Source organism: Myxine glutinosa, chromosome 6 (genome assembly GCF_964187855.1).
Source record: "Myxine glutinosa chromosome 6, kmMyxGlut1.1, whole genome shotgun sequence".
NCBI lineage: Eukaryota > Metazoa > Chordata > Myxini > Myxiniformes > Myxinidae > Myxine > Myxine glutinosa.
Window position 1 is genome coordinate 145,008,711 of NC_136266.1, and position 22,256 is coordinate 145,030,966.

The 22,256-nt window shown below is 43.9% G+C and overlaps 1 protein-coding gene across 11 annotated transcripts in view; it reads right to left on the minus strand.

The window, feature by feature from the left end:
• Window positions 1–503: 503 nt before the first annotated feature.
• Window positions 504–22,256, minus strand: part of ACOT7 (acyl-CoA thioesterase 7) — a 105,695-nt gene continuing 83,942 nt past the window's right edge. For 4 of the 11 annotated variants that reach the window (XM_078780652.1, XM_078780651.1, XM_078780653.1 and 1 more), the window contains 2 exons: window positions 7,055–7,281; window positions 1,495–2,174 (listed from right to left, as the gene is read on the minus strand). In XM_078780652.1, coding sequence (XP_078636778.1) covers window positions 2,079–2,174; window positions 7,055–7,281 — 323 coding nt within the window. In that variant the 3' untranslated portion in view covers window positions 1,495–2,078. Of the gene's footprint in view, window positions 622–1,492; window positions 2,175–7,054; window positions 7,282–22,256 lie in introns of those variants that run through there. The other 7 variants (XM_078780659.1, XM_078780656.1, XM_078780655.1 and 4 more) reach the window with 4 other exon arrangements.

Consider the following 22,256-nt stretch of genomic DNA (forward strand, 5'->3'; position numbering starts at 1 on the left):
TATCTCTCTCTAACCTCTAAATCGCTCTCCCTCTCCCTCTAACCTCTAAATCGCTCTCCCTCTCCCTCTCTCTCTCTCTAACCTCTAAATCGTTCTCCCTCTCCCTCTCTCTCTCTAACCTCTAAATCGCTCTCCATCTCCCTCTCAATCTCTCTCTCTCTAACCTCTAAATCGCTCTCCCTCTCAATCTCTCTAACCTCGAAATCGCTCTCCCTCTCCCTCTCAATCTCTCTCTCTAACGTCTAAATCGCTCTCCCTCTCCCTCTCTCTCTCTCTAACCTCTAAATCGCTCTCCCTCTCCCTCTCAATCTCTCTCTCTCTAACCTCTAAATCGCTCTCCCTCTCCCTCTCAATCTCTCTAACCTCTAAATCGCTCTCCCTATCCCTCTCTCTCTAACCTCTAAATCGCTCTCCCTCTCCCTCTCAATCTCTCTCTCTAACCTCTAAATCGCTCTCCCTCTCCCTCTCTAACCTCTAAATCGCTCTCCCTCTCCCTCTCAATCGCTCTCTCTCTAACCTCTAAATCACTCTCCCTCTTAATCTCTCTCTCTAACCTCTAAATCGCTCTCCCTCTCAATCTCCCTCTCTAACCTCTAAATCGCTCTCCTTCTCCCTCTCAATCTCTCTCTCTCTCTAACCTCTAAATCGCTCTCCCTCTCAATCTCCCTCTCTAACCTCTAAATCGCTCTCCCTCTCAATCTCCCTCTCTAACCTCTAAATCGCTCTCCCTCTCCCTCTCTAACCTCTAAATCGCTCTCCCTCTCCCTCTCAACCTCTCTGTCTCTAACCTCTAAATCGCTCTCCCTCTCAATCTCTCTCTCTCTAACCTCTAAATCGCTCTCCCTCTCAATCTCTCTCTCTAACCTCTAAATCTCTCTCCCTCTCAATCTCTCTGTCCAACCTCTAAATCGCTCTCCCTCTCCCTCTCAATCTCTCTCTCTTTAACCTCTAAATCGCTCTCCCTCTCCCTCTTAATCTCTCTCTCTTTAACCTCTAAATCGCTCTCCCTCTCCGTCTCAATCTCTCTCTCTCTAACCTCTAAATCGCTCTCCCTCTCAATCTCTCTCTCTAACCTCTAAATCCCTCTCCCTCTCAATCTCTCTCTCTTTAACCTCTAAATCGCTCTCCCTCTCCCTCTCAATCTCTCTCTCTAACCTCTAAATCCCTCTCCCTCTCTAACCTCTAAATCCCTCTCCCTCTCAATCTCTCTCTCTTTAACCTCTAAATCGCTCTCCCTCTCCCTCTTAATCTCTCTCTCTCTTTAACCTCTAAATCGCTCTCCCTCTCCCTCTCAATCTCTCTCTCTCTAACCTCTAAATCGCTCTCCCTCTCAATCTCTCTCTCTAACCTCAAAATCCCTCTCCCTCTCTCTCTCTAACCTCTAAATCCCTCTCCCTCTCTCTCTCTTTAACCTCTAAATCGCTCTCCCTCTCCCTCTTAATCTCTCTCTTTTTAACCTCTAAATCGCTCTCCCTCTCCCTCTCAATCTCTCCCTCTCTAACCTCTAAATCGCTCTCCCTCTCAATCTCTCTAACCTCTAAATCGCTCTCCCTCTCAATCTCTCTCTAACCTCTAAATCACTCTCCCTCTCCATCTAACCTCTATCTACCTATCTCTCTCCTCTTCTCCCTCTCAATCCCCCTCACCCTGTCAATCTCTCTCTCTCCTCTTCCTCCCCCTCTCAAACCTCTAAATCGCTCTCCCTCTCCATCACACACACACACACACACACACACACACACACACACACACACACACACACACACACACACACACACACACACACACACACACACACACTCTCTCTCTCTCTCTCTCTCTCTCTCTCTCTCTCTCTCTCTCTCTCTCCCTCTCTCTCCATGAGATTAATTCACATAGAGTAGCCATCCACACCCCCATACCCTTCCACAATAAAATAACAAGAACGACAAAAGGAATCATCACTGCATAATTTGCTGATGGCCATTTAAGCAAGTACAAGGTAGAATGACCCATGGAGGACTAGCGTTCCCTGCCAAAGAGTTTTGTGAGAGTAGGTGGCAGACTCCATGACAGGTGCACGGGTCGGTGAAATAATTTTAAGCGCTGCCCTTTTGTGCCTCTCGTTTTGCCTTTGACTGCAGGTAACGTGCCTTCCCCTCCTCGAAACGCTTTTTCTCATCTTCAGTCTCGAGCTGAAAAAGGGAGTGTGGGGGAGTTAGAGTAGGGAGGGGGTGGGGTTAGTGTGGGAGGCTGGGTGGGGGTGAGTTTGCATCGGAAGCCAAAAATAGCACCATTTTCTCTCAGCAGCCTGGGCCCTGCACATCGCTGAGCTGGTAATGAACCCAGTCGGCCCCGCTTTCCTCTTACTAAGCATTTTGCTGCAAGCCCGACAGACACTCTGATGAACAAGCCGAGGCTATTGGCCTTGTGCATGCATAACGGGCGAGGGGTGGGGGGTGGGGGAGGATGGGGGCATATAGGATTGAATTTTGTAAAACACGAGTAATAAGAATTACCTAACTTCAGCGCAGAAGGAGGCCATCAGGCCCATTAAGCATGAGCAACGGTTGCCAACCTATGGTTGTTTGTCCGTGTTCTATCCTAGGTACCATTTTAAAGTCTTTGGTATGACTCGGCCAGGGCGTGCATCACACGTAATACCGAGTCCGGTTAAAATCGATACGGGAACACCAATCGATTCCGAAACACGCTTCATCTATCAATACCGCAACAGATATAATCACATTTGAACAATTATTGCCTGAACAACGATATCAAGTTTATCCATTGTGAAACGATATCCTTGGTATGTCTGAGAAGCTATAGTAAACTGGAAGCACCGGCATAATCTCTGCTTCGCTGTCACATTGAAAGGCAATCGATTGATTTGCACCAACCAGACAGATTAGGTCATAATATAACAGGCAGTCCTTGACTTGCACTGATAAGCAAGTAATCACCTTGGAAGTTTGGATAATGCGACACTGTAGGCCTGGGAGTTGCGAGATGGTTGGGAGGGGGAAGTGGAGGGAAGGTTATCCTTTCCATTTGAATACATCCCAAGGACATACTTGCACTCCCATACAAACAGGGCATATCAAGTGCCTCAAAAAAGGAGAGATACGTTCGGCCTCCCCTTTCGCATTCACGATCACCAGAAGGACCAGAAGGCCGAAGATCTTATCAAATGTGAACCACACACCTGGGTTGGCTCGATTAGTGTTCCCACCTGAACGTGTTGCTCGGGATGCTGGGTATCTAGGTCCACATCACATGAACTGTTGATGGATTCATGGTCTCCTAATGTCCTTGTAATTATGTCCTTGTGATGCTAACGTCGGTATTTCTGATTTGTTGAATTTCCAGTATGAGCCTCAGGAGTACTAAATAAAACAAGAAAGAGTAATCAGAGATTACAGACCCTGGTGTTGGCTTAGCGGTTAGGGTGCCGGCTTGGGATCCTAGGATCCTGGGTTCGAATCCCGGTCGATCGCTGAATTAACGCCAGGGGGGTTCACTCAGCCTGTCATCCTTCCGAGGTCGGCAAATTGAGTACCAGCTTGCTGGGATGAATGATCATGGTGTGTACCCCGATTTAGAATAGGTACACCATATCCTTGCGCATCATAAGAGGCGACCAAGGGTTGGCGTCAGGAAGGGCATCCGGCCACAAAAACATTGCCTCAAACAGGGAACCATGATTGTCATGGGGCCCGCAAGGCTAACCCCTGCTCTAGCGGGGAAAATGGCCTTAAAAACGATCATTCATATATTCATTCATACAGACCCTCACCAGGATGTTTTTTTTTTGTATACTGAATCGAGGCTCGTGAAAGAGCTAACATTTATTTCACAAACAAATCAACCAGACAAACAAAATATACAAAAAGAGGGAGCAGAAGACAAGATGGGTTTTTAGTGGTTTTTAAGCTTTTGTGTTGAAACAAATATGGCGTCCGAACCACGTGACCAATGATGTCATCATTATTTTTTTCTCCCTCCACTAATTTATCCCTAGATGACGCTCAACAAATTTTAACTTCATCGGATGATGTTTTGTACTTGTCGAATTATGATGTCATAATGGAGGCACCTATGACATCATCATTAACATATTTTATTCCCCAGGGAGAGTTCTTTACAATGAGCCATGTCTTTTTCTATTCAGCGCTTTCCGAGATATAGAGGTGCAGAGTTTTTCGATTTTCCCAAGATGGCGGCCGAACCACGTGACCTATGACGTCATACTGATCATTAAAAAAATTCCACAGGTGGAGTTGCACCTATGGTGAAAAATTCCTGTCAATCGGACCAACGGTTGCAGATAAAATCATATTTATTCTGTGTGGACAAACAAACAAACAGACAGACAGACAAATGAAAAATCACTCATAGAGTGACACTTGGCAAATGAGAACAAAGTAGCATGGCACTCAGTGGAGCATCCTTTTGACCTCAAAAATAATTAGTGGTTGAATTCAGTGACCTGATATGCAAACCGTCTTCAAAGTTTAAGTTAATCGGATGAAAAGACAATTTTAGAAATTCGGCCTATGTTGACCTTTTGGCCTATGTTGACCTCAAAAATTGTTGGTGGTTGCTTTCAGTAAGGTGATATGAAAATCCTTTTCAAATTTCAAGTCAATCAGATGAAAATTGAGGATTTTAGAAATATGAAAAAATTGGTTGACCTTTGGCCTATGCTGACCTTTTGGCCTAGGCTGATCTCAAAAATAGTTGGTGGTTAAATTCAGTAAGCCGATATGCAATTCCTATTCAAATTACAAGTGAATCGGATTAAAATTGAGGATTTTAGAAATTCAAAAAAAGTGGTTGACCTTTGCCCTACGTTGACCTTTTGGCCCATGCTGATCTCAAAAATAGTTGGTGGTTGAATTCAGTAAGCCGACATGTATATCCTATGCAAATTTCAAGTCAATCGGATGGAAATTGAGGATTTTAGAAATTTGAAAAAAAGTGGTTGATCTTTGGCCTATATTGACCTTTTGACCTTTTGACCCCAAAAAGCAATAGGATTTTGTTGGACCACGAACTCTACCTTTTGGTAAAGTTTCGTGAAGATCGGTTTAAAATTGTGTCCTGTAGGCAAGTATAAGTGAGCGGACAGACAACCACACACAAACAAACACACACACACAAACCAGAGTGAGCAACATACTTGCAAAAATTTTTTATATTTTTTTTGCAAAGTAATGAAAAATCGGTCAGAGACCGAGGACTTGCCAGAATGTACTTTTTTAAATCGGCCATTTTGGATCAAGTTTTTCGGTTTTTCCAAGATGGCGGCCGAACCATGCGACTGATGACATTATTTGTTTTCTAAACTAATTTATTCCTAGATTATGCTCAAGAAATTTCATCTTGATCAGATGAAGTTTTGTACTTGTTGAATTATGATGTCATAATGGAGGCACCTATGACATCATCATCATCAACATATTTTATTCCCCATGGAGAGTTCTTTACAATGAGCCATGTTTCAATTTTTTCTATTCAGCACTTTCGGCAATATAGAGGTGCAAAGTTTTTCAGTTTTTCCAAGATGGCGGCCAAACCACGTGACCGATGACATTATTTTTTTTTCTCCACCAGTTTATGCCGACATGGCGCTCAAAAAATTGCATCTTGATTGGATGAAGTTTTGTACTTATGGAATTATCGAATTATGACGTCATAATGGCGGCCTTGGGCCGAGAGTTAAAAATTGGGCACAGTCTATTCCAGGGCAAGACAAATATGTGTGTAAAGTATGGCGATTCTATGTGCAACGGTGTAGACGTAGTACTGCGCACAAACAGACAGACAGACAAACAGATGAAAAATCGGTCAGAGACCGAGGACTTGCCGGAATGTACTTTTTTATCGGCCATTTTGGACAAATATGGCGGCCGAACCACGTGACCGATGACATCATGATTTGTTTTGTAAACTAATTTATTCCTTGATGATGCTCAAGAAATTTCATCTTGATCGGATGAAGTTTTGTACTTGTCGAATTATGACGTCATAATGGAGGCACCTATGACATCATCATTAACATATTTTATTCCCCATCATGGAGAGTTCTTTACAATGAGCCATGTCTCAATATTTTCTATTCAGCACTTTCGGAGATATAGAGGTGCAAAATTTTTTGGTTTTACCAAGATGGTGGCCGAACCACGTGACCGGTGACGTCATCATTCTTCTTTTTCTCCACCAGTTTATGCCGTCATGTCACTCAATAAATTACATCTTGATTGGATGAAGTGTTGTACTTGTCGAATTATCAAATTAGGACGTCGTAATGGAGGCCTTGGGCCGAGAGAGTTAAAAATTGGGCACAGTCTATTCCAGGGCAAGACAAATATGTGTGTAAAGTTTGGCGATTCTATGTGCAATGGTGGAGACGTAGTGCTGTGCACAGACAGACAGACAAACCAAACAATCAACATACTTGCCGGAATCTTTTACGGCAAGTAACAAATGGACTCAAAATGGTGAGGGTCACCAGAGAGTTCATAGAACACCTTACCCCGCACAGTCTTAAGAAACAAGGACATGGGCGGGGTCTACGAGCGGCAAATTTGATTGGTCGAGATGTCGTAAAATGCCATAACATCTTATCCACGTACTGCTAAAGGGAAGGGTTTTGAAAGTGTTAATAAGGTTGATTTGTGTTCTACAGTGTTCTACAAGTACATTATTTCATTGGAAAAAATAAACATTTTAAAGGTTGTAGAAAAATACTTTTTTCGGAGGTTTACTACCGTTGACGCAGGGTCTTTTACACCATCTTATTTAACATGTTACACGAGTTATTTGTGCCTGTTGTTTGTGTCCTTTATGGTGTCTAAAAAGAGTACGTTTCCTGTTTGGAATGATCTCACTTCCTCTCTGGGTATGCATGATCAGGACAAATAGACAAAGTACTGCAAAACTACAAGTTTGTTTTCCGATTCGTGTTCAAAATATAACATTCGATTGAAACGAAGTTGTTCCTCGATCATAAACGACATTGGCAGACAGACTTAAATCAAAGATAAAATCCTCGAGTTCATGCAAATCTCACCTTCAACTGGGGAACAGGCTTAGGCTTTCCGTCGGATGACAGCGAGATCAGAGTAAAATAGGCCGAGACGGCACAGAAGCGCTGACTCCCTTCGGTGTTCTCGGCCACCATGGTGCTTCCATTCCCTATCACTCTGTCAACCAAAGTATCTGCCTCAACTGCCACTTCCACTTCCATGGAACGCTGACTCGTGAATGTAAGGCGACCAGTCACAGAAAGTAGAGTGCCTGTTGGACACAATTAGTTTTTCTTCAGAAGCTCATTAGTACAGGCATTTTGTATTTAAGACCTCACACTAATTGCAACAAAAAATCGCTCACTTGTTTTGTGTCCCTGAATATATCCTCTTTGACCCAAAAAAAGTCTTCAGAGATCCTCTGGGGGGAAGTTCTCAAATCGGCAAAATCCAATATGGCCGCTATCCGTCTTAGTGACAATTGTTATTAAAAAAATCAAAAGCAAAACAATCATGAGTAATACCACTTTTTATGGGTTTTTGGGGTCGAGGAATCAAATTCTGATCTTATTTTGGTGATATAAGGTCACAGAAACTCTACGAGGTCACCATCAAGGTCATTTTGAGACAACAAGATAAGATTAATGCATAATGCATCTATGTAGTTAATTTTTTTAGCAGTGGGGAATCTGCTTCTGATCTTATTTTGAAGATTAGAGGTCATGCTCATTCTTTATTGGAGTCAAAAAGGATATTCTTGTGTATCTTCTGAAAAGATTTCGTTTTAAGTAAAACAAAAATTTGTAAAATAAGTAGTCTTAAGTTCCTAGTAAGAAAGCGTGCAGTAGCAGTAAGAGCAATATTTTTCCATGTTATATATTTTTTACAATGGGCATCTTTCAGTTGTGATAATATGAAGTGTTTGATGTTTACTAAGTGTAGATAGTGGTTTCTGTTTTCAGCCATGGAGGTATCTGAAGTGTGTGCCATCTGCAATAAATCTATAGACGAGAGAGGGTCAACGGCATCAACTCTTGGAGAAAAGGGAAGTTCTGCCATCAACCAGGCCAGCAACGCAAGGAAAGACAGCATTCACACTGTGCCTGGAGAAAAAGTACACAAAGACTGTCGCCACACATACTGTCACCCACAACAGATAGCCAAGGACACCAAGCAAGAAGAGTCAAAGCCAAGCACAAGCAATGACAGACAAGTACTTCTGAGGTCATCTGAGGAGAGGTTCTCTTTCCAGACTGATTGCCTTTTTTGTGGTAGACCAGCAATGTTTGGAAGAAAGAGGAAGAAGCAGGAAGTTCTTCAAGTCAAGACCATTGAATTCAAAGAAACGTTCCTGGCAACATGTCGAGCAGATGATTGGTCAGGTACTGTCAAGGCGCGAATTCTGCATGTTCATGACCTGCACGCTGCAGATGCAGTGTACCGTCAGACTTGCAGCGTCAATTTCCGCACAAAGAAGCAGATACCCATGGCTCAGCAGATGAACACGGAAATCTCCAAGAGAGCAAAGCTTGGAAGGCCTAAAGCTGATGAGAAGACTGAAGCATTCTTGGATGTTGCAAAATATCTTGAAGAAAATGACGACGAGCAGATCACTGTCAATGATCTCATTACCCTTATGCAGCAGAAACTGTCAGACACAAAACATGAGGCACATGGCTACACCCACATGAAGACGAGGCTGCGTGAACACTTTGGTGAGAGGATAATCCAGACAGAGATTAATGGAAAGCCAAACGTCGTTACCTTCAGGACAACAGCCAGGGAGGTGTTACAGGAATACTACAAAAAGCAGCAGCAGAAAACTAACACTGCTGAAGAGAAGATAAAACTTGTACAGGCAGCTGCTAAACTGATCAAAGAAGACATCAAAGCCATGGAAACATCCCATGAAGTCTATCCATCTTGTATTGACATAGAATCACAAAAATCTGGCGTCAAATATCTACCAGATACTCTGATGATACTATTGGAAGGACTATTTGCTGAGAAGAATGCTGGCGTCAAAGTGGCATCAATTGGACAAGCAATGATGCAAGCAACCAAGCTCATCTCCCGTTCAACCACAGATGTTGCCACCAACAGCAGGAGCAACAATGTACCACAGCCTGCGTGTGTACCTGCAAGTTCAAGAACGGAAGGGATCGGCAGATGGACTTCGTCCGACTGAGTGGGGGTGCCAGGAGTGTGACGAGGGGCTTGTGCCATTCCAGACGGCCCTGGCTCCTGCTCCTGAAAAACTGCTGCAGGTGATCAGGTGCAACTGTCAGGCTGACTGCAGCACCCTGAGATGCGCATGCAAGAAAAATAACATTGAGTGTACTCTAGCTTGTGAAAACTGCAGGGGATCTGGTTGCACGAACTCGCTACAGATGCCATGTGATGATGATGATGATGATGATGATGATGATGATGATTTCTGAATTTCTTTATAAACTTGAATTCTTCATTGATTTAAATCCTCTTCACCAAACATTAAGCATGGTATTAAGCATGGTATATACTAATAAGTCATTTGAACAATCATGCAAGAACACTGATTTGTGGCAAAAAAAATCCGTTTTTGGTAGGGTTAAACATTGATGATTTTCATAATTTCCCCCCACACGATTCCTTAAGACTTTTTTCATGTGATGGAAGACATATCCAGGAATCAAAATTCGTTGAGTTTGTTTTTGTTGCAATTTGTGTGAGGTTGCACAGCTATTTTTCATAAAATGCCTGTACTACATGGAAACAAGTTAACGTTAATGACATATCAAGTTGTGAGGCATCATATCAAGTTGTGAGGAACTGCGTAACGAAGAAGCCATTTCATATGCCTGGAAAAGGACTAAGTTTGCACAGATTATTGTACTCCACATTATTGCGAGTCGGACAGAGACAATTGTAGATTAACGGGTTGATATAACCAGAAATAATGAACATCTTTAGCAGAATGTATCTAGAACGCTGTAATGTTTTAGTCAGGGAATATTGCAAAAATCTGGGAACAAATTCCTTACCAAGAAATTTCTTCACCAATGTGTTTGTAAGGGTGTCCACGAACACATTTCAAAAAGTTTAAATTCAAGTCCCCTAGGGGAACCCGTGACAGGGGTCAACAGGGGTCAACTACCTTTTTTAAGATCAAATTTTTCTTATATTTACATTCTGGGTCACAGTATCCGACAGGAAGCATCAAAATTATTAAAAGTAGGCTCATTTTAAAGCTAAGAACATATCTGACATGGTGATACCTAAAACAAATCAATATGTTAAAAAGTTTACACAATTGTGAGCAAAAAATAATAATATTTTGTCATTTTTGGGGTACAAATTAACTTTTCTGGTCTACAATTCGTCTTCTAGGTAGATACCCCTTCGTTTCATTTTTCTGAAAGTTTCCAGCAAACTGCCCAAGATATGCAACCTTAATGTATTATAAGTAAAACATTCTGGTATTTATAAAATTGAAACTATGAAAGGTCACTGACCTTTATTGTTTTCCCTTATTGTAACATAAATTGTAATAACCGTTACAGGTATTTTTCTTTTGTTACCCTAATTTTTTAACCCTAGCTTTTTCCTTTGTAGGGCAGTACAGGCTAGCAGTATGGACGTAGACATTATTCCTGCACCTCCGCTCAATTGCTTCATCTGTGAAGGCCCGGAGACGCCAGCTCAGAATTTTAAATTACCTGCGCCATCTCAGGTGGACGGAGGTTATGTTTTCACTCCCGTCTGTTTGCGAACAGGATATCTCAAAAAGTTGTTCACGGATTCGGCCGAAACTTGGTGGACAGGTAGGTTGGGTGTGTGACAAGAAACAATTGGTTCGATTTTGGTGAAGATCCGAATACAGATCCAGATCCGAGAATTTTTTAATTTCTTAAGTGATTCTTCACCATTGAGAGATAGCGTCAGCAACGATATACCTGTACTGTATAGCACAATAGTTCAGAAAGTTATGGCCGAGTTATGACAAAACTTTATGGATGAGTTGCTTAGGTGACAAGAACACGCCAATTCGATTCTGGTTCAGGTGCAGATCTAGATCCGGCGTATCAGTAGGATACAAAACGTAAGCCGATAAGTCTATCTGCATACAGTATTATGTATGAAAAATTAAAAAGGCAGAAGGTTTGACCCCCCACGCTGGAACAATTCCATCTTAGCTCTTCTCTCAACATCAAAATCCCAAGCCGCCCCCCCCCCCCACCCCTTCCCCTTTCCATTCACCTCCACAACTCCCTCCCTCCCCCAGTAGATAGATATGCAATATATACTCCCCAAGTAAATTCATGCATAGGGAGCAATGACCTAAACTAAAGATCAACTTGTCTACCAAGGATCAAGTTCATGGCTCCGTGTCAAGAGGCAGTTTATAATTAAAAACGATATGTGAGGGTAATAAAGGAGGATGCTGAAGCCTGATCCTGTAGTTGCAACTACAAAATCACTCGGAGAGCATCACTTGCCATATCCATTGAGGACTTGGGTGTGGGAGGTAGGTTGGGAAATTTGGTGAGGGAGGGGAGGTGAGGACTTCGATGTGCGAGGGGAAGTGAGGACTTGGATGTGGGAGGGGAGGTGAGGACTTGGCTGTGGGAGGGGAGGGGAGGACTTGGGTGTGGGAGGGGAGGTGAGGACTTGAATGTGGGAGGGGAGGTGATGACTTGGGTGTGGGAGGGGAGGTGAGGACTTGAATGTGGGAGGGGAGGTGATGACTTGGGTGTGGGAGGGGAGGTGAGGACTTGAATGTGGGAGGGGAGGTGAGGACTTGAATGTGGGAGGGGAGGTGATGACCTGGGTGTGGGAGGGGAGGTTGGCAAATTGGGTGAGGGAGGGGAGGTGAGGCCTTGGGTATGGGAGGGGAGGTGACGACTTGGGTGTGGAAGGGAGGAGCTGAGGCTTTGGGGTTGTGGGGTAAGTTAGGGTTAATAGGTGTCAAAACCCTCCCACATTAAATCGGTGTCAAAGGAATAATTCGTTTGAAAACACGCAAAACGTACACCAACATTTCACCAAAACTCGAATAATTCACGAAGAAATGTATTCACAATGAAATAGTGTTAATTAAAACCCGATATCTAGGATGCTTCATATTTTCTCCTCGGCACATGCCACCGAGATTATGGGCCACAAGCTCGTGGGATATGGCTCGCTGTTATGCAAATTGCACCAGGAACCTCCGATTTCTGTGTACACAGAAGGTGCATTATTAATGGAGAGCGAGAATAAGAAAACGACACTTGAGTTGGGTTTAATCATGGCCCACTCTCATGATCCGCAGACAAAGATAATTAATTCCTTCCTTCCTGTGAATACACTGAGGATCCGCTTTCATTGCCGTGCACTCCACAGAATTACATCCAGGTGAGCATACGGATAATAATAAATAAATAAATAAATCTGTGGGATTGAAACAAATTGGTGAGATCACGCAAAACCATCTCAGTAGTGGAATTTGTTTCAACCTTTTGCATCTCGTTAAGACGGTGACATCAAGTTGAAGTACATTTACATTATGCTATTTCCTTTTTGATAAAATTTTGCCTTCATGGGCACTTAATCAAATTCCTTCGAACAAGCCAGAAATTTAATCAAAATGGCATACAAAGCCATACTCAAATAATAATAATAATGAAATGAAGGCGCACCCGCACGCGCAAGATTGGAGGTCACGTCTTTTCGAAGCTGTCCATGCGTTCACGCTTTCGAAGTTAAGTAATTTTTCACAATTGTGTTTTTGTCGAAACTGTATCTATCTTTCGGTGTGTGTACCTATAGTGTGTCTTTCGTAAGATTCTCGGTGTTAATGTTTCATACATGTATACAAAATCGTCGGTTAATTCGTGTCGCGTATTTTGAGGCCTAGTAGGCTACCGTGTCTGACCTTGAGGCTTTGTTTTTCTCTCAGCAGTCCGTCGATTGCGCTGCAAATTACTTTCGTTCTCTGTTTTTGTCCCAGTCTTTCACCCCATATTTCCTTGTTTAAAATCTCAACTCAAAAAATATATATATATATTTCCTTCTCTGTTCTTATTCGTTTATTCGTTGTTCTTATTTGTTCGTTCATTCTTCGATCAAGTGTTTCACCCCCATTTCCATTTTCCCAGATAGTTTTCACTGCTCAATTTTAAAATGTTTAAACTTTCCCCTGAAGAACTGTATTCTGTCGTATATTATAACACCTTTTTCTTCTTCTTCTATAAAAGGATGCTTTCGACTTGCTCACCAAATCTATTCATTCCAAAAAAAATTACATCTCTTACAGTTCCTCTTTTCTACATTCCCGAAACTCTCCTGCACTCCACCCCTCCTTCAGCGTCCTCAAACGTATTTTTGACTCGAAGGTCACAAGAAACTCATTTTGCAATAAATGTTCATTTCCCATTAATCGTACACTTTCTAAAATCCAATCTTAGCCCTCCCCTCCAAATCTTCCCCATCACCACTTCCCTCCAAAACTTCCCCATCACCCCTCCCCTCCAAAACTTCCCCATCACCCTCCCCTCCAAAACCTCCCCATCACCCCTCCCCTCCAAATCTTCCCCATCACCCATCTCTTTCAAATCTTCCCCCTTGCCCCTCCCCTCCAAATCTTCCCCATCACCCATCCCTTTAAAATCTCCCCCCTTGCCCCTTCCCTCCTAAACTCCCCCCACACCCCTCCCCTCCGAGACTCTCCCTCGCTCTTCCCCTCCTAGACTCCCCTCTCACCCCTCCTCCTCAAAGTGTCCTCCCCGCTTCTTCCCCCTTCCAACTTTCACCTTAATCTCCCCCAACCTTCTGCCTCACTCTTCCCCCTCCTCAAATAACACCTCACTGTGCCTCACCCAATCACCATCAAACCTTTTGCCCGCCCCATTCTTCCCTTTCTCCAAGCTATTCTGAAATCTCTGACACACCTTCAACAGCTCTCCCGACCACCTCCTCCTCTTCCACATCTTACCATACCCCCCCCCCCCCTGTTCTGTATCCGATGCTCCCCCTTCCTCTTCATTAACGGTATGGACCTCAAACATCCGGGGCCTTCGCTCAAACTTGACTGATCTCTCCATAGAGGTTGCTTCTGACAAACCAGATGTCATCTGCTTAACAGAAACTTCCTCCTTCATGATGTCTCTGATTCCTTGGTATCTCTCCCAGGTTACTCCCTCCTCCGGTATGATAGACCTGAGCCTCGTCCTGGAGGTGGGGTTGCTATCTTTATAAAAAAACTCTCTTCCTCACTCGCCCTGCACTGCCCTCTCTCCACCTCACCCCCAGGAATACCGTTGGCTACGGCTTCCCCTTCGCTCCCACCTTTTGTTCATGTGTGTTGTACCGTCCACCAAACAGTGATGACTCCATCTACATCTCGCTGTCTGAGAATATGGACCAACTTCTATCTACCCATCCCAACTCTCTCTTCCTCATATGTGGTGATTTCAATTGTCACCATGCCAGTTGGCTGGGTGTGGGTACCTCTCTCACCAGCCATGGCTCTTCAGCAAAGGACTTCTGCGACTCACTGGGACTGACACAATCTGTCAATTTCCTGACCGGGAATTTAGGAGGGAAGGGGCAATTTAGGAGGGAAGGATCTCAGTCAACGGAGCATCTTCTCTTCTGGACTTGGTTATGACTAACTTCCCTGAAAATGTCTGCTGCTCTTCTTCTGCTCCAATCGGCTCATCTGATCATGTGCTTGTTAAAGTGGCCATCTCTCTGACCATTCTCAGAGACCCTCCTCAGCGTCGACGAGTCTGGCATTTCACACAGGCCAACTGGCACGGTCTTCAAGCAGCCATCAATCATCTGGACTGGTCTCCCATCTCTACCGCCTCTGACATCAACTCATCCTGGGAATTCTTCCAAAGTAAATTGCTCTCTCTCATGCACAGATTTATCCCATCTCGTCTTCAGTTGTCATACCCTTCCTCCCGTCCATGGTACACGGAATCTTGTGGTGAGGCTGTTGCCCAGAAACAACTTGCTTTCGTCTCCTGGAAAGCAAATCCAACGGAAGGAAATCTCATTTCCTTTCACAAAGCCCGAAACAAGTGTGTGTCCACCCTCAGGAGAGCCAGGAAACAATATCTCTCCGTTCTCAAGACCGAACTCTCTTATCTGTCTCCCTCTTCCAAATCCTGGTGGCATCTGGTCATATCTGTTTCTGGTGTTTGTTCCCCCTCCATCCCCTCCTTCACCTCAAACGGCTACACGGCTGACTCCGCACGTGAAAAAGCTGAATGCCTCAACTCTGTGTTTGCCTCTAAATCTTGTGTCCCAAACCCATCCCTCTCTGTACCCACCGTACCCAGCTGCTCAAGGACTCTGTGTCCTTTCCTCCTGACAAGGTGGAAAAGTTTCTGTCAACCCTCGACTCTGATTCTGCAACTGGACCTGACGGCATCAGCCCAGGGGTCCTAAAATCCTGTTCTTCCGCTCTTTCACTCCCTCTCTCTGTTCTCTTCACCCTCTCTTTTGCTCAAGGTCATCTGCCATCTGCTTGGAAATCAGCCAACATCACTGCTTTGCACAAAAACAGATCCTAGCATCTACAGACCAATCAGCCTTCTCCCAATTATCAGCAAAGTCATGGAATCCATCATTGCTTCGGATATGAAATCTTTCCTCTTCTCCAATGGCTTGATCTCTGATCATCAATTTGGTTTCAAACCTGGTCACTTTACTCTGGACATGCTGCTTCTGCTTTCTCAACAATGGATGGAGGTCCTCAATGCCAAACAGGAAATTAGAGATGTCTCCCTCGACATATCACGTGCCTTCGATACGGTCTGGCACCCGGCTCTGCTCACCAAACTATCCTCCTTTGGTATCCATGGAAATCTCCATGCATGGCTGGCGGACTTCCTCTCTAGTCGTAGTCAACGTCTGGCCCTGAATGGGTTTCTCTCATCTCCCCTTCCTGTTCAGGCTGGAGTTCCCCAAGGCAGTGTCCTGGGCCCTGTGCTTTTTCTGGTCTTCATCAATGATCTCTCTGACTCTCTTGAAAATCCTCTCTATCTCTTTGCTGATGACTCTACTCTCTGTCGCTCCATTCCTCAACCCTCAGATCGGCAGTCTGCAGCCTCCTCACTCTCTGCAGACCTGGACAAAATCACAGACTGGGCAAACAAGTGGCACAAGTCTTTCAATCCTGACAAATCTCACACTCTTACGATGTCTCTCCGAAAAGACCGACTGGACAACCCTCCCATCCACTTTCTGAATAATCCTCTGCTAGAAGTTCTGTCACTCAAGTTTTTGTTCTCACTATCTCCCATGATCTTTCCTGGGAAAACCACATTTCAAATCTGGCCTCCAAAGCCAGTCGCCGACTGGGCCTCCTCCGTCGTGCGAAGTCTTTCCTTGGCACACCTGAGCTCCTCACCACATACAAGGCTTTCATCCGCAGCTCAATGGAATACTGCTCTCCCCTCTGGGCTGGTGCGCCTGCCTCACAACTAGCTCATCTTCACGTTGTTGAAACCAAAGCGTTCAGAATCATTGGAATCTCCCGCGATCAAGCTAACTCCAAGGGCCTTTCACTCACTCACCGCAGGCAGGTTGGTGGTCTTTCCGTCTTCTACCGACTCCTCTCTGGCCTTGCCTCCCCCCCCCCCCCCCCCAAGCTCTCTCTGGGCTCTGTCCCCCAAATATTCCTACAGGTCGCACAAGATCTGCCTGCAACCCTCTTATGGTTAAACTGCCAAAATCAAGACTCTCTGCTCACCTTCACTCCTTCATTCCTCTTTTCTCCCACCTCTGGAACAAACTCCCTCACTCTCTTCAATCCCACTCCACCCTCCTGGTCTTTAAAACAGCTGTTCACCACCATCTCTTATCTTCCCCCATCCAAAACCTTGATCTTTTCTACCCCTGCTAATTTCACCCCAAATCCACTTTTTTGAAATCCCAACTTCTGTCCTGGAAGTCCTTTGTGCCCTTGTGCTTTATACTTCTCCCACCCCCCCCCCCCTTCCCACACCTCCTCCCCCCAAGCCCTCTCCCTCCCACACATCTCCCTGCTCTCAAATGTTGTGTTTGTGTGCTTCCCCTTCTCTCCCCATCTTGTCTTCCGCTCCCTCTTTTTATGTATTTTGTTTGTCTGTTTGATTTGTTTGTGAAATAAATGTTAGCTCTTTCACGAGCCTCGATTCTGTATTTAAAAAAAAAAAAAAAAAAAGTTCAGAAATCTGTACCTCGACGGAGTGCCGCTCTCTACTATGGACAGGCAGTCCAGCATTACATCCATCTCTCGGGTTTCTGTGAAATCTAAAACTCCCAAGATTATTGGAATCTCCCGCAACGAGGCCGAAGCATGACATTTGTTGGCCTCATCACAGGCAGGTCGGTGGTTTCTCCTGCCTATTCTCCAACATCACTCCTGCTCTCTCTCAGTCCTCCAACCCTCCCCAGAAAGTCCACGATGCACGCGTTCTTCCAGTAAACCCCTCCTGGTTAAAATTCCAAAATGCAGGCTGACTGCACACTTCAACTCATTTATTCCTCGCTTTTCCTGTCTGTGGAACGACCTTCCAAAGGCTGTTCTGGCCCACTCTTTCTTCCAGGACTCCAATCAAGCAGTGCATGACCATCTATTTTCATCCCCAATTCTGACCCATGATCCTCATTACTCCCCATAAACCTTTCCGATAACCCAACCATTTTACTTGCCAGTTTAAGTGTTTCCTCACCTCCTCTCTTTCTTTTCCTGTTCATTCGTTCCGTCGATGTTTGTCCTACTGTCTGTTATACTTTGCTCTTCCATGAGCGTCACTTTTGTACAAAAAATATATATATATATTAAACTCATCTTCCATGGTTCTGAGATTTTACCTTAAAAACAAATATTTTGCTTTTTATTCAATTCACTCAATCAAATTTACTTACTGGGCAAAGCCCTTTGTGTAGCGCATTTTGTTGTTTTTTTCCTACAAGCAGAATTAATAAACTCTTAAGTTCCTCTCATGAACTTCAGCATGATTTCCAGGCAAATGCAAGCAGATGCACAAGGCTTTCTGTAAAAGTGTGGCATTTGGGACCAGCCGATGATGCAGAATTAGTGACGATGAATTGCTGATTTAATCCACTGCGCACAAATGCGTCTCGCAAAGCCCCAGTGAAAGTGACTTATTTTAGCCAATGGAGTATTAAAAGTGGTACCTCATGTTTCGTCTATTACTGACCATTTTAGATTTGATAATAAGAATTGGTGACACATGGACCATATATAGAAACAAACATACACTTCCTTGAATGTCATGCAGTGGTGAATCTGATCAAATTGGCATCCAAAATTGTGAGGACGGAGGGCCGATCATCGAAACAGAGCATCAGGGCGCTCACGATAAGTGGTGAACATTACAACGCTAAGAACCAATCGTGCATAGGTCGCCACTCCATTGCAGAGTGTGTAATTTTTCATGCATAGAAATTTCCACTGAGCAGCCATGGAAATGAAACCCACCCCAGTGCAGGGAATGCAATGAGGCTTTATGAATTCAAGCACCAAGCTGCTTAGCGGGGAAGATGTAACAATTGTAACAAGATGTAACAACAACAATCCCTGGAGATGAAATAGATTTATTATCTCAGATTCAGGACAAATGAAACTAGAACAGCACTCGGTAGAATGCATACCTCTACCAGGCTGAACAGTTTACATTTTGCATCCTACTGATAAGCAGGATCTGGATTCGGACCCGAACCGAAATCGAATCAGCTTTTTCTTGTCACCTAACCAACTCATTCACCTAGTTTTGTCATGATCCGTCCACAACGTTTTGAAATATCCTGCAATATATCCTTTTTGGCTCTGTCTCTCAATGGTGAAGAATCACTTTCTTGCATTTGGATCCGGATCTTCACCAAAATCTATTAAATTAGTCCTCGTCACACACCCAACTTGTCCACCAAGTTTCGTCTGAATCCGTTAATAAATTATGAGATATGCTGCTCACAGACAAACAGACATACAGGGTTGAAAACATAACCTCCGTCCACCTTCGGTGGCATAGGTACCAAATGCCAAATGAACAGGAGCAGAATTTCCAGCAATGTGTCACCTATTGGTCCAAAACAAAGTGAAGGTCTTGAGAGCGATTTCTAACTATGGATGCTGGAATTGTACTATTCGATATTATACCAAGTAGCTCTTTCGGTCATTTGGGCACCCCGTTTCTGTGTGCAAGTTACAATAGAAACAGATTCAGATAATAAACAACTGAAATTCTTAAACTCTTGCTCATTAAAGGAGTAAACATTTAGGCATAAGAAACATTGTTCTCTTCAACTCTTTAATAAATTAAAGGCATCGACGCACAATTTCTACTGCAACTCGGTCTGAAAACCTCCGCGAGACCATAAACTTCAACACTAGCTGCCTTGGGATGTTATTAGAAGTGGATAACAAAGCCGGAAATAGTACGTTATGAAAAATGCATGTGCGGATATGATACGGGCGAGCAGGCCGTGTAAGCAATCAAACAGGATGGCTTTAAGAGGCAGATTCCATGTTGGTCAAATACAAGGGTTTTTGCAATGAAGACCCTTCCTCCATCGTCCGATTCAGCAGTGATGGTGTCAAATTGGATTTTTTTTTTCCATCAGTCACTTTGACCCATCAGAAAGAAAAGGAATCTTTTTTCCTTGATAAGCACTCTTCATTGCAACTTGATGATTATCTTTGAATCCACAATAAGGACAAGGCAAAATGAGATAATCTCCTCAAAAGGCAAAATGAGAAAAAAGGCAAATTGATGGAATCGTACTGGTAGCGATTTTAAAAGCGACAAGTCAGGAGACGACGATGGTTCACGGGCGAGCGGTATTCAATGACAAAGGACTGATTATAACCGAAACAGGCCCAGACAGGCCAGGCCCGGAAATGTCAAAACGAAAGTTACTGACCTTGAAATGAGATAGAAAATAATGTATAATCAGTGATGAGGTTAGTTAGCTACACAATACCGAAAATTCGGTGAAAAATGAAATGGGGGGAAAAAAGAAAAAAAAAGAAAAAAAAGAAATCGAGCTCCGTGGGGCTAGACACATGACATTCGCCGAACCAAATGCCTAAACCCCTGTCAGATTCCACCAAACCCCTTGGAGAAGATGTAGCTTGAAATCGATTACCCACTAAAAAGACATCTTTTTTGGGCATGGCTCTGCCCACAATGGGCGCAATATGCCCACTCTAGGCAGGACACAACTAGATCATGATATCAACCTCCCACCCAAGTTTCATCAAGATCGGATGATATCATCGGGTAGTTATGCAGCGGACAGACAGACACACAGACACACACAGACGACGAATATAGTGGTCACTTGATAACTCGTGAACCAAAAATGCAATTTATATAATAACACGATAAGGCACCGAGGGGGATCCATCCTTGTGGAGCCAAGGGTTTTTTCCCCTAACGCCTTCCCCCTCTCCACCCGCTGACCACCCGGTTGGACGAGGGATGTCGTCCCATGGTACATGCAAGTCCTCCTCGATTTTCCCGTCATCCCTGGTGTCCACATCGCTAAGAATGCCAACTTTGCTTCTCTGGGTCTTCACCCCCTGTTACTCCTGTTAGTGTGCTGAGCAAGTGTAAAATGGAAATGGTGTAGCGAACTTTGCTTCCCCACAGGGAAGGTGTCTAATAACGTGTAATATAATAATAATAATAATAATAATAATAAATATATATATATATACATATAAAAGTCTTCTTCTATATAATAATACACAGAGGCTTTTCTGTCATGGTATTTTTACCACGGGCTTCTGCTAGTCTACATAATGGAGGGAAGCATGTTGTACATTTCATCTACTCATCTGAGAGGATTTGACCTAGGAAGAAAAAACTTTCAGGAATTAATGAGGGCACCTCCTTGAAGTTGTGCCGATGCAACTTTTGTTTGATTCCATCAAGTTTTGAAATAAATTTTTTTTTTCGCCTTTTGGCATTTTCTTCCTTTGGGGGGAGGGGAAGGTGCAATTGGAATCATCCAAGCTATATAACCATGATGCCTGCAGTGTGTGATACAGGATGTGACATTTATATGTGACCCATTTGTAATGTTTTGGTAGTAGGGTAGTTGATTTTCAGCGACCTCAGGGAGTGACGTTCCTGCCCGATGAGTCCCAGGCTCAGCTGACACAGGTTGACAGTACCTGGTATGGGTCCCTTGTTGAGGGTAACGGATCTCCACTGCCTTGTGGGGGAAGCCTCTTTAGGCTAAGGATATGAGAAGGCCACTCATATCAAACTGCACCTGTAGGTCAGCCTGGGCAGCACTACATCGTGGATAAATATGCCCATTAAAGTCAGAGTTGGCACCAATTTAGGCAACACTGCGCAGCATCTGCAGACGGCTGTGTCCACTTTGGACATCATCATACTGACGATCTGGCCAGTCTGCTGTGCCTATGTGCATCAAACTTCCCGGGAGAGCACACACCTTTAACACTTTAATCGCTTATCTGTGCAGGTTTTTCCCCTTTATTGGCACCAGCTCACCACCTATTTTGACCTACGTCCTGCAGCAAGGGAGAAGTGATGTTGGGGATAGGCAGAGGATGCTGCTGGGAGTCCCTAGTCACAAGTCCACATGCATGGCAGTTCAAGGGCGATTTCGTCATTGACCAGAAGCAACAATGACATTCGTATCCTGCTTGGGCGTCAGAGCAGCCCTCTTCAGGGGTAGCACTGCTCTCTCTACATGAAGGGGGTATAAAAAGTTCCCCTAAGAAAGCTTGCTCCACTTAGGCTTACATGCCCACCGCAGCAGGTTGGTCATCCATTTCTGTTGTTGAGAAACAACAAATAAAAATAAACTAATAAACAACAAGAAGTCTAACAAATGTAACACCATGAAACTAAATTTTGGTGCCTGGAATGTGCGCACGCTGCAAGACAATGGCAGCCGCCTCGAACGTCGAACGGCCTTTATTGGCCACAAATTGGCATGATGTGGGATAGACATCGCAGCACTCAGTGAGACACATCTTCCTGGTGTATCCCATCTTGAGGAACATGGCTCTGGCTATACGTTTTACTAGAGTGGCAAGCCAGAAAGTGAAAGTCATCAGGCAGGTGTTGGTTTTGCGATTAAAACCAAATACAGACTTGGCATTTAATATGGAATCTTTTTTTTGTGGGGGTGAATTTACTTTTCAAGATGACTTAGAACCAAAACTTAATTAGAATTATGTTGAAATTATTCTAGATTTTGTTAATGTGACCTTTAAAAGAAACA